Raw genomic sequence first — 16,248 nt, 5'->3', positions numbered from 1 at the left:
AACTCATGTCCTACCGGATCCCCACTTACATATGTAGAGATGGACATATATTCGGAAACATGTGGGGTTTAATTAGGCAGTAAAAATATAGTATATATTAAGTAGGTAGATGCTATTGGAAAAACAACAACAAAGACAGTGACAGCGATCTAACAATACATCATATGAGACAAAAGAGATGGCACAGTAAACATCAACACTCGCTGTTTAGAATCAGAGATGGTCCAAACTCCAAACCTAGCTAGAGTAATAATAATATTAAAAAAAAGTACAGAAATAGAAATTTAAAACTATATATATTGTCCTATATATAAGATTTGCAACCCTCTCATCTATATCTTACATTTATATGTTAAGTTTGTAAAGAAGAGAGGAAGGATAGAATCATGCACCGATGACAGTTGAAGCTGCCAGCATGATCTGCGCTTTCTTTCTTTTAATCATATTACCTCTCTGAACTTAATCATATCTAACAGAAAAAAAAAGTGTTTGGTTCTTATATATAAGTCTAGAGAGAGTATATGTGGTAAGAACTAAGAACAGATCATGTCGGAGCTTCACCTGTTGAATGGAAGCATTTCAAATTGAGTTTCACTCAGATGCAGAAAAGAACAGAAAAGGTTTGGTTTCAAGTTCATTTTGATGGTTTAACTTTGTTTTTAATTTTAAATGTATATGATTATATACAATCATGTCTTTCTCATTAATTGTTTTAATTTCGCTATGTAGCCATATAGTTAAATGCATTTTTTTCTTTTGTTAAAATCTGGTGATTATATTTTAATCTCAGCTTCCTTATTATGCTTCTTTTATTATGAGAAAAGAGAAGAGAATGGGAGATTTATGAGAAACAAATGTGACGTTTTGTATTGAAATTACTTTCTGCTTACATCTAAACATAAATTATATGATAGCTGAAATCGGCTAGACAAACGATTAATAGAAAGTGTGCTTTCTTTATTTCATTGCAAAATATGAGTGAGTCGAATTTTTCGGCTAGGAGCCCTTTAGTTAACTGGTTGGAAAAGAGACTTCATTCTTAAAAATATAAATATGTTAGTTTCGGTGATAGAGTGATTCTCCTTAATTCAATTTTGAATGTTATTCTCTTCTTTTTTTAAGATGTCTGTAAAGGGTTGGATGACTATTGTCAAGTTACAAAATGGTTTCTTTAGGGTAGGGTGATAGGTGTTTGTAAGATTTCATGGATTAAGTGGGGAGATATTTGTAAACCAAATGATAGAGGAGGGCTAGGAGTGCGAGCTCTTCAATTAGTTAATCTTTCTCTTTTGTTGTTAGATATGGAGCTTCAATGACCCCCTCTCTTTGTGGATGGGGTCTCCTCTCTTTGTAAACCAAATGATTTGTGGAGGAGACACTTCTTTCTTAGTGATTCCAAAATAGGATTGTTTATCTTTTTTGTGAATTTTTCATTGAGACGACCACCCAGCTTTTCATCACTTGTGAACTTGTCTGATATAGAAGTTTTAAGTGGTTAGAATGATAGAAGATTATCCCTAATGACAGGGTTGTCTTCAAAAACTTAGAAGCCCTATTCTAATTTTTAAAACTGCCCATAATAAAAATATAGAAAAAGGTTATATTTTATTAAAATTATAAATAACATTAAAAATTATAAAATAAATAAATTATTTATATATATTTTAATAATATATTAGCAGTGGATCAAATAACTATTTAAAGATATTTCAAAATTTATTTTTAAAAAATATAATGTTTAATAGGGTGATGGATTGTAGTTTTGACGTTTATATATATATATATATATATATATATATATATATAATATATATATATATATATATATATATATATATATATATATATATATATATATATATATATATATATATATATATATATATATATATATATATATATATATATATATATATATAATTATTTAATATTTATAGAGTAAAATAAAATATTAGATGACCTCGATTTTTTAGAGGCCATGGCAACGGGTCGGGTTGCACGGGCCCAAATTTGGCCCTGTCTAATGACCATAGTGTGTTTTTTGAGTATCTTATTTCTTTATGGAGGTACGGTTAAAAATAGTGGTGGTTATTTGTTGATTTGACACACGGTAGTATGGTCCATTTGGAAACCCCGTAATGAGGTTAGCTTTAACGAAATCACAATTACATTAAAAGAGGTGGAGGAGAAGAGTATTGTTTTGGCTTTGAAATGGTTTTTGAGTAGATCATGGGTGAACTCTTACACCTTCTTTGAATGACTTCAAAATTCTATCATCTACTTGCGTCTTTAGTGGATCGAGTGTTTGTCTTGGTTCAGAGGTAGGTTATGACTTTGGTGTTCTTATGATGGAGTCATATATATTCACTACGCCAAATAAGGGAAAAGAGGGCGCTTTTTTTGGCCTATAACAGCGCTTTAAAGCGCCCTCTAATCTGACGCTGACATAGGTAAAGACAGTGCTTTTTTTCCTGGTGAAAGCGCTCTCTAAAGTGGCTCTTTAAGCCCTTTAAGGGCCACTTTAGAGGGCGCTTTTTAAAGAAAGCGCCCTCTAAAATGGAAACTTTTAAGGGTTTAGAGGGCGTTTTTACTGGAAAACGCCCTCTAAAGTGGAAACCTTTAAGGGTTTAGAGGGCGTTTTTACTGGAAAGCGCCATCTAAAGTGGAAATTTAAAGGGTGTAGAGGGCGCTTATTTTGGAAAGTGCCCTCTAAAGTGGGTGGTTATTTAACATTTACATGCATCACATGTCTCTGTGACCATATTCTCATTTCAGGTTATGTTGCAGCCACAAGAGGTAACTAGAAGAAAATGGCATACAGCTGCTTGTTATAATTCACAAGAGCAACTAAAGGTTCTTTTTATGCTTTTATAATATTAAAATACAAATACTGATATATGCTTATTGTTTATATGATCCTCTTGCTATTTGAAATGTCATGAACCGAAACCACTGCTACTCTAATTGAAATGTATAATAACCACTCTCTTTCATTTATTTGTTTATAATCAATCAATTACAACAAAAATGCAAGTATGCTGCTAGATTAGAAAATCACACTGTTTTGGTATTTTTCATATTTAACAAGACCAAAGAGCACAAAAATGAATTGAGTTGATTCAGAAAAAAAAATATGAATGTGAATACATGAGTGAACACTAGCTGAAGTGCTACTCGAAAGGAAACTTCATCTGAAAAACTGTTGTATTTCTTCAAGAGTTTTTCCCTTTGTCTCGGGGACCCAAATGGCAACAAATCCTGCTGTGAAAACACACACTGCAGTATATATTGTGAAGGTTCCTGATAAAAACATAGGAAGCTTCTGGTTAGAAACAATAGATATTTATAGAAAATTAACATAGGCAATGCACACAAACCTCCCGAACTCCAATCCAAGAGCAAATTTGCTGTTAATGTAACCAACCAGGAAAAGAACCAATTGGCAAGTGTTGCAAAACTTCCAGCTAGGCCTTTGATGTTAATCGGAAGAATCTATTATGTAAAATATATTCAACACATCAACTATCACATTATATTACAACAAAGGTTTGTTCATATAGGGTTGTCATGCATATTATTATTGAAGAAAATTGTACCTCAGACATTATAATCCATGGCATTGCTCCTAATCCCAGAGAGAATGCAATAACCATGACCTGAAAGAAATTGAAAGTTTATAATAATGAAGTTAGGGAAACAAACAATAGAAACCATCATTTGTGTAATAAAGTTGTATTTACACACCACAACTCCAGCCACCGATACGAGGCTCAATGTCGCATATAAATCAGAATCTGGTGATATATATTCCTGAGAGCAAATTCAACATAAAATATATTATCCATATAAAAAACCAAAAATATAAAGAAGAATTTACTGATATATAATCCTGTGAATCTGTGTTACAAATTTCTGAACATTTATGCATGAATGCATGTGTAATATCTAGTTAATGTATTATGTATATATAAAAATAAAATAAAAAAAATGTTCAAAAAATATAACAAACAAAAAAATTATTATTACCTTCAAGTAGAATGATATTGAAACAACCAAAAGACTCAAAGCCATTGCAGATGAAGAAACCTGCAATAGGAGATTTTGATTAATCTCTTATTACCCTCCAAACAAATAGTAATGTGAATGCAAAAATTATCGAAAAAGCTCAGACTCACAATAAGTAAAAGTCGGCGACCAGATTTGTCTGCTAACCACAAAGTTAAAATCGTAGCAAGAACCTAAATGACATGTAAATATTGTTCAGATTATGGTCTGATAAATTTGGAACGTTACAAATTTAGTTTCCTTTCGGTCGAACCTGAACAGCACCGACTCCAAATGTTGCTACATCACTTGAAACATGCGTCTAAATCTCGGAATAACAGGAAAATACCACAAGACTTTTGCTGGAGACAACTTGTTCTTATATCGCGAGACACCGCATTTAGGACACTCATTTAACGATGCATACTCATTTCGAAACAAAACGCAATCGTTTGGACATGCATGTATCTTATCATAGCTCATGCCAATAGAGCACAACATCTTTTTGGTCTCATATGTTCGATTGGGAAGAACATTATCCTCAGGAAGCATATCTTTCAAAAGGGCTAATAACTCTGTGAAACTTTTATCCGACCATCCATTGCCCGCCTTTAAGTTGTACAACTTTAATACCGCAGACAATCTTGTGAATTTAGTGCAACCATCATACAAAGGTTTCTCTGCATCACTTACCAACCTCTCAAACATTTCGGGACAATCCTTAAGATCTCCTTCAAGTGCTTCTGCAATCTCTTCAACTCGATCACAATCGTATGTATCTGCACCACTATAGTTTGAGGCATAGGTCGTACTATCCCCCGGTTCAACATTCTCGTTACTTTTCTCACCATGCAAATTCCAACATGTATAACTTCGATCAATTCCATGCCTCATTAGATGCGATGTCAACTGAACTGCGTCAACCCGTTTCCCATAACAACAACCCAAACAAGGACATATCATTATACTGGGGTCTTCGGCGTGCGCAACGGAAAACTTAACGAATTCTGATACCCCATTCTCGTACTCTCTCGACAATCGATTGGAAGATATCCATGTATTATCCATTACTAATTAGAATAAACAAAAAACAATTTCAGAAGAGAAACCAAAAATGGGATGAGACAAAACAATTTCGCTTTATTGAGTTAGTCTCTGTGCAGGGCATTCATGTCTCCAACAACAACCCAAAACCAAAACAATTTTGGTTTATTGAGTTAGTTTCTCAACATTTTCAGATATCTCTGACTTCAATAGCATGAGAATGTATGAACCATGCATTAAGCATTAGTGGTATGCACTAATTTGTAGCATAGTTATATATCATCATATAGTTTTTACAAAAGATAAACATTGACTAGAAAATATATATGTAGAATTGTATAATGGTCTAACTGAAAGCTAACAGAAGAATAGTCGACTCTAATTTACTCTATCAAATAACATCCATACCTAAACTTCTTAAGTTACTAGCTACGCTATGTATGCTAGAATAAATACACTCATAAGCTGCATAGTGTACCTTTGATTGGTAGAAGGTGTTTTAGATATTGCTGCCTCCTTTTTCTACATCGAGAAACAAATGGAACAGTTGGTGAAATTTAACCCATAATGCCTAGTCTCCATTGCTAGCATTGCAACACAATAATTATTGTTGAGAATACTCAATAAATGTATGAACCAAGAAAAATGAAACCAAAAATGAACAATAGCGAACGTCAGAAGAGAAACCAAGTAATATGAAGATTAGAAAAATACCTATGGTGTCAAAATCGAACAGCTAACAACGAATTAATAGAAGGAGGAAACGTCGTAGATCTAACAGAGGTGGAAGGAGAACGCCTTAGAAGTAGCGAAAATCGTAGCAGTGAGAACCCTAACGTGAAAAAGAACGAAAATAACAGAGAGTAAAATAACAAAACGCGCAGTATGTTATAATTTTACTGTTTACTAAAGGGGACCTTAGAGGGCGCTTGTGGAAAAAAAGCGCCCTCTAAAGGGGGCCTAAGAGGGCGCTTATGAAAGCGCTCTCTAAGGCTTTCCAAAAGCGCTTTATAAACTGGAAATGCACATGGACTTATAGATCCATTCTATTTTTAAAATATAATTATTTTTACATATTTTAGATTAAATCATATTAATATGACTAATATATATTGTGTTATATTCGTAAGTAACCTGCCTAGGGAGACAACTCGGGATCGTCTTAGGAAAAGGGTCGACAACGCAAGACTTCCCGAATTGAGGTATTGTAACACCCTGAATTTGATTAATATATTTAATCAAATTATTCGTGTTTTTATTTAATTATTTAGTATGTAGTTCTCTTTTAATTATATATATTATTAGTGACATGTGTATGCGGCATATGGTAGTGAGAGTATTGGTGGGAGGATAAAATGATTTAAATAATTAGAAATAATTATGATTAATAATTGTTTTTAATTAATTAAAATAAAATAGAAAGAGAGGTTTTGGATGGAAAATATGAATTAAGAGAAATAAGGGAAGCAATGAGAATTACAAAAAAAAATTGGGCCAAAATATAATTAATAAAAGATTAAATTAGGTTTTAGAGATAAAAAAAGGTTAATAGAGTTTTTAAGGGAGAATATGTAATGTGAGAGCTTTTGGAGAAAAAAGGAGGTTAGGACTTGAAGAGGGAAGAACTCAAACCACCAACGTTGATCAAATTCTAAATTTTGCTGCTAGGAATCTGAGGTAAGGTGGGAGTGCTTCTATATGGGTGTTTTGCATGAAAAGGTAGAAGAGGGACCCTTACTCTCTTTATGGATTGTATGAAATCTATTATGAATTGTTGTTGTGGTATGATAATCTGAAAATTGATGATTGAATGTGTTGTTATCTGATTTTCGTGACTAAATTTGTGTCTGTGAAATTATGTTTTATGTTTATGTGATGTATGTCATCGTTGATGTTTTGAAGGCTTGAAACCTAAATGTGGATTTCATGAAATCGAAGAATAAAGTACGTAAATCAGTGATTTAGCATGTTGGTTATGGTCAGAAGGGGTGACTATTTGTATGCTTGTATGCATTGTTGTTATAATTGGTGGATAGTAGTTCAGAAGGGGGGAATTATTATTGTGTGTCAATAAATGTTGGTTATGATCAGAAGGGGGACCATAAGCATTATTTTTGTTGTTGTATTGATTTATATTTGACATGCATCATTGTGTCGTGTTATTGAAAGAGACATGTTTTCTAGTTCAGAAGGGGGAACTAGTGGCTTGTCCCAAGCTCAGAAGGGGGGGAGGGGGAGCTTGGCGCTCAGACGGAGGAGCTCATGGCTTCAGAAGGGGGGACCCCGTTCTTGAGAGAACCAAATGTTGACTTGGTATCACATGCATAGTGTCACATTCTCTCGTGAGTTGCATTGCATATATTTGTATATTATACTGTTTTATTAAATGGATGTGAGATTGTGATGATGTTAGTGTGTATTGAATGTATGATATCTTGTGTGTTTATCTACCTTTGAATTATTTATACTGTTTTATACCAAAGTTTATTTCTCACCCCATTTTCTTAATGTTGTCCCCCATGGACATCTTGCAGATAATCAGGAGTAAAGTTATTGTTGTGTGTGGAAGGTATCTTATTGAATTTATTCTTCGTTTATTTATCATTTTATCGCAGTTTTAGTGGCTTTAGTGCTTTGATCTCATAACATCGCGAACAAGGCATTTTTTATATGTTTTGAGTTAAACACTGGATTATGTGTTTTATTTGCGAAGTTTATTTTTGAAGTTGTTATGAAATGATTTTCCAATGCATGTTGATAAATGTTTGAAATTTATGTTGGTTGGTTGTCGTGGTGACACTTTGAATTGTCGATTAAATCTTTTTATATAAGTTTCTTGGTTTATGGTGTTACAGGTACCACCTTACCCCCTACATTTTTCTCGTATCTGGGAAGAAGAAACGTGGGATAAGACGTGTCTTAGATAACACGAAAAACAAGATAGTTATTGACCCATATATCCCTTGGAAATAGGAATTCAACGGTCCACCGTTTGACTGAGAGGGAGACAACATTTTCCAAGAAAGCCATATGAACCAGAAATCCTTATAAATATCTCATCCCTCAAAGGGATAGGGGATCAAGTCATATTCTCTCAATACCACCCATACTGCTCAGTGAGTGCTTCGCTCCCAGCAGTCCTAATATCGATAATCTAACTGTCTGCCTACAATAGTAGCACTGACCATCAGCAGGACCCCTCACCTCACGTGAGTTGGTCCTCAAAACAGCCTTAGAAACCAACATACATAGGTACTCACAACCAACCGTTAGCATCACCCTATCCATATAATATACCTATTAGGATCTATGAGTCTCCCTGCCATTGTAGGGGGAACATGTAAATACCCTGTACTTTTTTCGAACCCATTAAATGGTCCAAATCTAATCGATTATGATTCTTTCAATAGCTCATAAAAACACTTAAATTGACTCAGAATTATCAAGAAAATAAGTTGTTCAACATACATGGACGTCATATAAGTCATCGTCTAAGAATGGTGTTCGATCGTTAAATAACTATAAGTTGAACTATATGTAAAAATACTTAGAATAATAGTATATCGAGGGGATAACTCCAAAGTCCATATTTAAAAATAAAAGTAAACTATATTTTCTTTCGAAATTTCTATCGGTTGGATATCATAGAATTTTTGTTCAAAATTTCAAAAATGCCACCGATAAGATATCATCGAAATTTTGTTCAAAATTTTAAGAATACCACTTATGAGTTATCATTGATTTTTTTCTTCAAAGTTTTAATTTTTTAATAGTTGATATCAAAATCATTTTTGGTGCTCTTGCATTAGTAAAATGCATATTATCTCTAGGTTTTCAACTAGAATTATTATTATAGAAGTAGGATGAAGCATAAATATTTTAAATATTTTTTATTTTATTTTCATGGGTATTCTTTGTAGAAATGAGAAGTATAATAGACATTTTTACTTTCATGATTTTTTTTTAATAAAACGGAATAAAGTAGCATGACCATTTTTATTATTGTAGTTAAGTTTTATTTAGAGATCCTATTCGTATGACATATGTTACTAAAATTTTTAGCATTATTTTAAGTTCATAATCTAGATCAACTTTATTATAGGAGGCTCTTTGACTATCTAGAATGCGATTTAAGTTATCTTTTTCTTTAGTAAACTAATCAAGTGTGTTATGCATATCGCCAATTTTATTTTCTAAAATATCATAGTGTTCACACTTAATAGGTTGAACAAAATCATCATAAGAAGGAGAAGAAGGGGAACAAGAGCTTTGAATGAGAACACTTTGTTTTTCTCTAAGGTTATCTATTTCTTCCAGCAAATTATTATTTTCTATTTCAAGAGAAGAAATAGTAGCCTTAGAAGGAGAAACACATTTTTTAATTTACTTGATTGTCTATCTAACTCTTTACATATGAGGAATATAGCTAATTATAAGTAAATTTAAAAGTTATATTATTAATCTTATTTTCTTTGTGGTTTTTCATTACATATAGGTTGATTTCTTCCTCTTTTATAAATTCATTGGAGGAGTTCATGTCATTGTCGTTCCAAGTAATGTAAGCTATCTATGAATATTTTTGAGGTCTTTTGTATCTTATAGATTTCCTTTGATTTTGCAGACATTCTAGCTTTATGTGCCCTTTTTTTCCACACTCGAAGAAAATTGAAATGACAGTTGATATTTATTTATTTTGCATCTGGAATTTGTGAGGTTATTTTTTGTGGTTTATGAAGTCTTTGAATTTCCGAGATAAGAGATACATGTCTTTATCATTTTTACTTTGACAATTTTCATCATCTGATTCCATGTCTTTGACATCTTTAGCTTTTAGTGCAAGATTTTTCTTCTTTTTATCACCTTCATTTTTTGCTAGCTTTTTTGTTGTTGTTAAATTTCATATTCCTATAATTTTCCAAACAATATAGCCAAATCTATAGAAGATAAATCTTAAGATTCAGAAATCCTAGTGTCATTAGGTTGCCAAACGCGATTTAGGCATCTAAGAACTTAGATAATCAAATCCTCATTTAGAAAAGTTTTGCCTAGAGTTTTCAAATGATTCATAATTAGGATAAAATGTTTTTCCATGTTTTGAATGTTTTCCATAGGTTTTATTCTAAATAATTCGTACTCATGGGTCAATGTGTTCATTCTATTCTTCCTCTTTTTATCTCAGTTGTACCATCATGGGAAACTTTAAAGGTGTCTCACATTTCTTTTGCAGATTCACAGTGAGAAACACAAAAGATATCATCAATACCAAGGGAGATGGTGATAATAGTTTTTTCCTTCTAATTGTATTTCACCTTTTCCTTATCCTCTTTGATCCAGATTTATCTAGATTTGTTTTCCAAAACACCATCGACAAGATTTGTGGGAACAAGTTTTTTAGAGCATCCCAAATATCATAAATCCATCCCCTCTATAAATAGTTGTGTCTTCTCTTTCCAATAAGCATACTCATATCCATTAAACAATAGGAGTTGTTTAGTGGATCGTTTGAAGTCATTCCTACCTCCTTAGGGGATTAGTCTTATAACATGAGTTAGGCTCAAATTCCACTTGTTGAACAAGTGACTACAAACACATGAGAGGGAGAATTTTGATATTCGAATTTTAAATTTTTTGAAATAAACAATTGACTTTTAAAAGATTTATTTTTTGAAGATAATAAAAGTCGAGAATAACCAATAGTAATGATAAATAACATTTAAAAAAAGATATGGTAATATGAATCACACTAGAGATTATCATGGTTCAACCTTAAATCACACGGCATACTCTAGTCTGTAAGAGTTTTCTTTTATGATTTTCACTAACAAAAACTTGAGCGTTTACGTAGGTTCAACTCAACAACCTAACATCAACAAATTGAGATTTTACAACCGTTTAGCCCAACAACCTTACTCCAAGGTGTTTTATAGGTATAGCTTGCAACCTCCAAATGTCTTACAAGATCACAATATAACTAAGCCCTTGAGTAAACAAAGTCAACACAATTGCAGAACAAGATAACTCTCAGATGAAGTTTTTCACTCTTTCAGCACTAAAAAAAAAATTTAGTTAATAAAACTTAAAAAAGAAGGGGAAGGAGTGAGATAGAAGAGTTGATAATTTAAAAATGGTGTGTTTATAAGTAAGGAAAGTACCAATTTATATAGGAAATTTTCACTAAAAAAGGCATTAATCCATGGGTTTGGTCGCTTCCTAATCGATTAAATCAATAACCTAATTGATTAGGTTAATCCATAAAGGGAAACTATAACTTACGAGTCACTTAATCAATTAACAAGTTTTCCTAATATACTATGAGGCTTTACTCTTTATTTAATCTATTATATGAAAGGCCTAATCGATTATATAATTGTGTTTTGTTTTAATTAGAAAGCTTCTCAAATGTTTAACTACTTGCATGGATTTCTTTTTAAGAAGTTTTAAGAAAAGATGAAGAGTTTAAAATAGTTTAGGTGAATGTGTGGTAAATATGGAAATTTTTAAAATTTCATCGTTTGTAGTTCATTATAATCCCTAATAGATTATTAGGCTTTACAAATGAGATAATCAGTTATCCCTAGTTTCTAATCGATTATTCATTGTAATTTTAACTCACAAGGGATTATTTGAGCTAGTAACCAACTAGCTACAATCATAAAACATTTTCAAATGATTTTATCAAAATAAGATGATCCTCAAAAACATTTTGTGAGTATTTCATAGTTGCCTTAGTAACTTATGAGTTACTTTACACTTTTACAATACTCTGGTCACCCAGACACTACCCGAAGTACACGATCGATCATACAAGCTTTTACACTTCCTTTCTTTCACAACTTTGAAGCTTCAGGATTCTTGCTACATTATATATGACTTTAAGACTTCACTAGATCAAGCAAGATGTATTTCGAAAGATATCATCAGAGATTAACATGATCAAAACCACCATGATCAACATGTGATCAAAGTATTGATAACACTGAATCACACCGCGTATTTGACTTGGATTACACGTGATTATTAGGTCTTTATTATCATTTTGCTTGTGTTATTCTTTCTTTTGTGTTGTTTTTAGGTATTTAGCTCTTTCAGGACATTTGTAGAAGAAACGAAGCAAAAAGACAAAAAAATTGGGGTTTTCGACAAATATTGTACTCGTGGCGTTCTGCATAGCGTCCACTATAGGAGAAGCCATGACACATCAGCCCTCAACCAGGAGGAAACTACCACAATCCCATGAACTTCCTCATTTACTCACATGGCGGGCGCCACCTTTGAATTCCACATTCCCACTAAAGAGCAGTTGAAGGGCATCCTGATCTTTGCATGCTGTTGAGTACCTCTATAAATAGGTCGTTCTAGTTCACTTCCAAATCATCCAACTTAGTTTATAACACTAAGACTATAATATCATCTGTAAAAGCGGTAATTCGTCACATCGAGGGGTTATCGCACCTTAGTGTAATTGAGTTAGAGCACTTTGATTTTGTCGTCATCTTTATTTTCAAAGTCAAAGGTTCATTTACTTCCTTGTACCAGATTTAAAGCCTCCATTTGGAGCAGGTTCTAATTTAATCGCCTTTTTTATTTTACTTGCCATGCCTTACTTTATTTAATTCCTTTTCATTCTTTACTTTATTTAATTTCTTGCCATTGTCTTTATTTTATTTAATTTCCTGCCATTGTCTTTACTTTATTTAATTTTCTCGCTATTATCTTTATTGCTCGTTTTAATTGTTTTACACGCTTTACTTGTTCTTCACGCCTTACATTCTAAACTTCTTTTCATTATGTTCAATATCGTTGTATTTGTTTGTATTACCATGTCTGGCTAAATATTTCAAAGGTTAGAATGTAAGGATCGCGGTTAAAGAGGTGTTTCACATATTGCATCTGTAGAAATGCTTTAGGGGCTGTTTTGATTTTTAATTCGAGTTTTCTGAAACAAACTTGGTTAATTTTAACTACTCAAGAAGTGCGAAAGCACCCTGGCTTAGTTAACTAGGAATTTTTATCACTTTAAGGAAAAATGATTTTTGAAACTTTTTTCGGACGCGTTGATAGATTTAAAATCAGGAAACTCCTTGGGTAAACTTTCCGAATCAAAATCACTTTTGAACTAAGCTTACGAGTCTTATTTCTTGAAAATGGGTTTACTACTTTAGCATTTTGCGCACCTTTTATAAGTGATAATAAAAGGCCTTAATTTAAGGGTAAACTCGGTTCTGAATACGCGAAAGCGACAGTTCCTGTTAAATGGATTCTTTTCAAGAGTAGAAAATATTGCCCCATAAGTAGTTCTATTTAGATAGTCGAAGCATCGTTTAACTGACGCGAAATACATTCAAGCCTATCTTTATCTGCACTGTATTTATCATTTTTATTATTTAATGTTATTTTGCGACATCAATATCTCATTTGTACCGCCTTAGATAAACATCGTAACAATAGTAATCGATAGATTGACGATTTGGTCTCTGTGGGATCAATAATCTTTTATATTACTCTGGTGCGATTCGTGCACTTGCGAATATAGCGATCAAGTTTTTGGCGCCGTTGCCGGGGACCAACTTCGTCAAATTTCGTACCCTGTTGTTACACCGTCTAGACTAAGGCATTATTAGCCGGTAAATGCGATGAACCCGTAGTACCGGAAATTTAGTAGATCCTTTAGCGAAACCTGAACGTTACACTCGTACACACCTCTTACTCATCCAAATTAAGAAAGCTATGCCCGAGAATCGCGACTGGAGACCTCTTAAGGAATTTGCCCAACCCTCTGACGAGGAACCTAGTTCTATTATAGTAAACCCCCTCATTCCTGCCAACAATTTCGAACTAAAACCATCTTTACTGCAATTAGTGCAACAAAACCAATTCGCGGGTCTCGCTACTGAGAACCCAAATCAACATTTAAAAGTCTTTATCCAACTGGCCGACACCTTTAAATCCAACGGTGCTTCACCTGATGCGATTCGTTTAAGATTATTTCCTTTCTCCCTCAGAGATAGATCACGTTCGTGGTTAGATTCACTTCCAGCTAACTGAATAACTACCTGGGAAGACCTTAGGAGAGTATTTCTTGCTAGATATTTTCCCCCTAGTAAGATTGTTGTTCTTCGAAACCAAATAACTAGATTTACTCAAAACCAAGGAGAATCACTTTTTGAAGCTTGGGAGAGATACAAGGAGTTATTAAGAGTCTGTCCACACCATGGACTAGAACAATGGTTGATCGTTCATACCTTCTACAATGGACTCCATTTTAACACAAAGATGAGCATCGACGCTGTCGCTGGTGGCGCATTGATGAACAAACCTTACCCTGAAGCTTGTGACCTAATTGAGGATATGGCCCAAAACCATTACCAATGGGGAACTGAAAGAGCATCAGTAGAGAAAAAGGAGACCCAAGGTGGAATACATGAGATAAGTTCTATGGACATGATGCAAGCGAAAATGGATGCTTTAGCCCTTAAGGTCGAACATATTTCTACAAACTCTAACACCGCAACGGTAGTCCACACAGAGTGTGAACTTTGTGGATCTAAAGGACACGAATCGCCAGAATGTAACCTTTCGAACGACCTGAACACCGACCAAGTGAAATACGCCCAAGGTAACCCATTTTCAAACACTTACAGCCCTGGATGGAAGAATCACTCGAATTTTTCCTATAAAAACCAGAACCCTATTCAAAGTTTTGCACCTCAAAGACCACAAGGTTTTCAAGCCCAAAAACCAAATCAACCTATACAAGTTGTGCCCTAGAAGCCTAACCTTGAGAAGATCATGGAGAACTTTGTATCAGTCCAGACTCAGCAAAATGAAGAATTCCTAAACCAGAACATTCATGTAAACGAACTGATAACGCAATTAGGGACTAAGGTTGATCAGATAATTACTCACAATAAGATGCTTGAAACTCAGATCTCACTGGTAGCACAAAACCAAGCCCTACAAATTACACCTAGAGGACAATTCCCTGGACAACCTCAACTCAACCCTCGAGGGCAAGCTAACGCTATCACATTACAAAGTGGGACCGCTTACGAAGGGCCTTATAACCCAGCAATGAGCGAGTCCAAAGCTTCTAAAGAAAATATACCTGTCAACCAAGGAGGGGAACCAGTGGAACCCGAAAAACAAACCGACCAAGAAGGAGAAGCCAAGGATAAAGTTTACAAACCACCACCCCCGTACAAACCACCAATCCCATATCCGCAAAGACTTAAACAAACCAAAATCGATAACCAATACCAAAAGTTTATAAAAGTAATAGAGAAGCTTCATGTAGAGATTCCTTTCACCGAAGCCATCACCCAAATTCCATCTTACACCAAATTTCTCAAAGACATCTTAACCAACAAGCGTAGGCTTGACGATCCCAAACCCTTGGAATGCAACTTTATTTCCGAGAATAAACTTGCTAAGAAGGAGAAAGACCCTGGGAGTTTTTCTATACCTTGCATTCTAGGGAGTCATGAGATCGACAAAGCTTTCCTATACTTAGGCGCTAGTGTGAGTTTAATGCCCTTAGCTGTGTGTAAAAGGTTAAATTTAGGAGAATTACAACCAACTAAGATGTCCCTCCAATTAGCCGATAGATCTGTTAAGTATCCTGTAGGCATATTAGAAGACATCCCCGTTAGGATCGGTCAACTTTATATCCCGACAGACTTTATGGTCATAGATATCAAGGAAGACGACGATATCCCTATCCTTTTAGGTAGACCATTTTTATCAACAGCCGGAGCTATAATAGATGTTAAAAGAGGAAAATTAACTTTCGAAGTAGGAGATGAAAAGATAGAGTTTATTCTTTCAAAGTTCCTGATGGCACCAATTATAGGAGACACATGTTACGCGATTGATATCATAGATGAATGCATAAGGGAATTTGATCAAGAAGAACCTATGATCGAACCATTTTCAAACCCGAATGAAAAGGATGACGAGCCAAAGGAAACGAAACCTCACACTAACGAATGTTTGGCCCTTACTCCAGACCTTTCACCAAACTCTCAAAAACCAGCTCAAGAACTTAAGGAATTGCCCAAGAACCTAAGATACGAGTTTTTGGATAAAGAAATGAACCGCCCAGTAATAGTTAGTGCCACCTTAAACCAAGACGAGACAAACCAACTCTTGAATGTTTTACGA

General features: G+C 33.9%; 2 protein-coding genes and 1 non-coding gene across 6 annotated transcripts; 1 reads left to right on the top strand and 2 right to left on the bottom strand.

Annotated features, from left to right (window-relative positions):
* The first annotated feature begins 317 nt into the window (after window positions 1-317).
* Window positions 318-10,522, top strand: LOC127132239 (uncharacterized). 4 transcript variants are annotated; one of them, XR_007806641.1, is made up of 6 exons: window positions 319-620; window positions 2,776-2,853; window positions 6,219-6,290; window positions 7,623-7,657; window positions 9,312-9,387; window positions 9,710-10,286. XR_007806641.1 is itself a non-coding variant. In XM_051061157.1 (5 exons), the coding sequence occupies exons 2-5, from the start codon at window positions 7,512-7,514 to the stop codon at window positions 10,364-10,366; spliced, it is 336 nt and encodes a 111-aa protein (XP_050917114.1). In that variant the 5' UTR covers window positions 318-620; window positions 6,991-7,511; the 3' UTR covers window positions 10,367-10,522. The 4 variants fall into 4 exon arrangements, 1 of the variants encoding a protein (XP_050917114.1); XM_051061157.1 differs by lacking the exons at window positions 2,776-2,853; window positions 6,219-6,290; window positions 9,710-10,286 and adding exons at window positions 9,584-9,646; window positions 10,316-10,522 and having other exon boundaries at window positions 318-620; window positions 6,991-7,657; XR_007806640.1 differs by lacking the exons at window positions 2,776-2,853; window positions 6,219-6,290; window positions 7,623-7,657; window positions 9,710-10,286 and adding exons at window positions 9,584-9,646; window positions 10,316-10,522 and having other exon boundaries at window positions 320-620.
* On the bottom strand, window positions 2,968-4,245 carry LOC127132238 (sugar transporter ERD6-like 6). The gene is made up of 6 exons (XM_051061156.1): window positions 4,176-4,245; window positions 4,027-4,086; window positions 3,745-3,810; window positions 3,597-3,656; window positions 3,378-3,492; window positions 2,968-3,300 (listed from the first exon to the last, which is right to left on the bottom strand). Exons 2-6 carry the CDS (start codon window positions 4,069-4,071, stop codon window positions 3,188-3,190), a joined length of 399 nt encoding a protein of 132 aa, XP_050917113.1. The 5' UTR covers window positions 4,072-4,086; window positions 4,176-4,245; the 3' UTR covers window positions 2,968-3,187.
* Window positions 10,523-14,199: 3,677 nt separating the features above from the next.
* Window positions 14,200-14,306, bottom strand: LOC127132903 (small nucleolar RNA R71). Its single transcript, XR_007806907.1, has one exon. It is a non-coding gene; the product is annotated as a small nucleolar RNA R71 (small nucleolar RNA).
* Window positions 14,307-16,248: the final 1,942 nt, after the last annotated feature.

The sequence above is a fragment of the Lathyrus oleraceus genome, chromosome 3, assembly GCF_024323335.1.
Source record: "Lathyrus oleraceus cultivar Zhongwan6 chromosome 3, CAAS_Psat_ZW6_1.0, whole genome shotgun sequence".
NCBI classification, from domain to species: Eukaryota; Viridiplantae; Streptophyta; class Magnoliopsida; order Fabales; family Fabaceae; genus Lathyrus; species Lathyrus oleraceus.
This window is presented reverse-complemented; position numbering and strand designations above follow the sequence as displayed.

What these genes read in the sequence shown, in the direction of transcription:
- LOC127132238 (XM_051061156.1), bottom strand. Translation starts at nt 4,071, where the DNA reads ATGGCTTTGAGTCTTTTGGTTGTTTCAATATCATTCTACTTGAAG. An exon ending in TATCGGTGGCTGGAGTTGTG is followed by an intron (nt 3,657 to 3,744) that starts GTGTGTAAATAC and finishes AATTTCTTTCAG; the next exon opens with GTCATGGTTATTGCATTCTC. An exon ending in CTTGGATTGGAGTTCGGGAG is followed by an intron (nt 3,301 to 3,377) that starts GTTTGTGTGCAT and finishes TGTTTTTATCAG; the next exon opens with GAACCTTCACAATATATACT.
- LOC127132239 (XM_051061157.1), top strand. Translation starts at nt 7,512, where the DNA reads ATGTATGATATCTTGTGTGTTTATCTACCTTTGAATTATTTATACTGT. An exon ending in ACACTTTGTTTTTCTCTAAG is followed by an intron (nt 9,388 to 9,583) that starts GTTATCTATTTC and finishes CATTACATATAG; the next exon opens with GTTGATTTCTTCCTCTTTTA. An exon ending in TCATTGTCGTTCCAAGTAAT is followed by an intron (nt 9,647 to 10,315) that starts GTAAGCTATCTA and finishes TTTCTTTTGCAG; the next exon opens with ATTCACAGTGAGAAACACAA.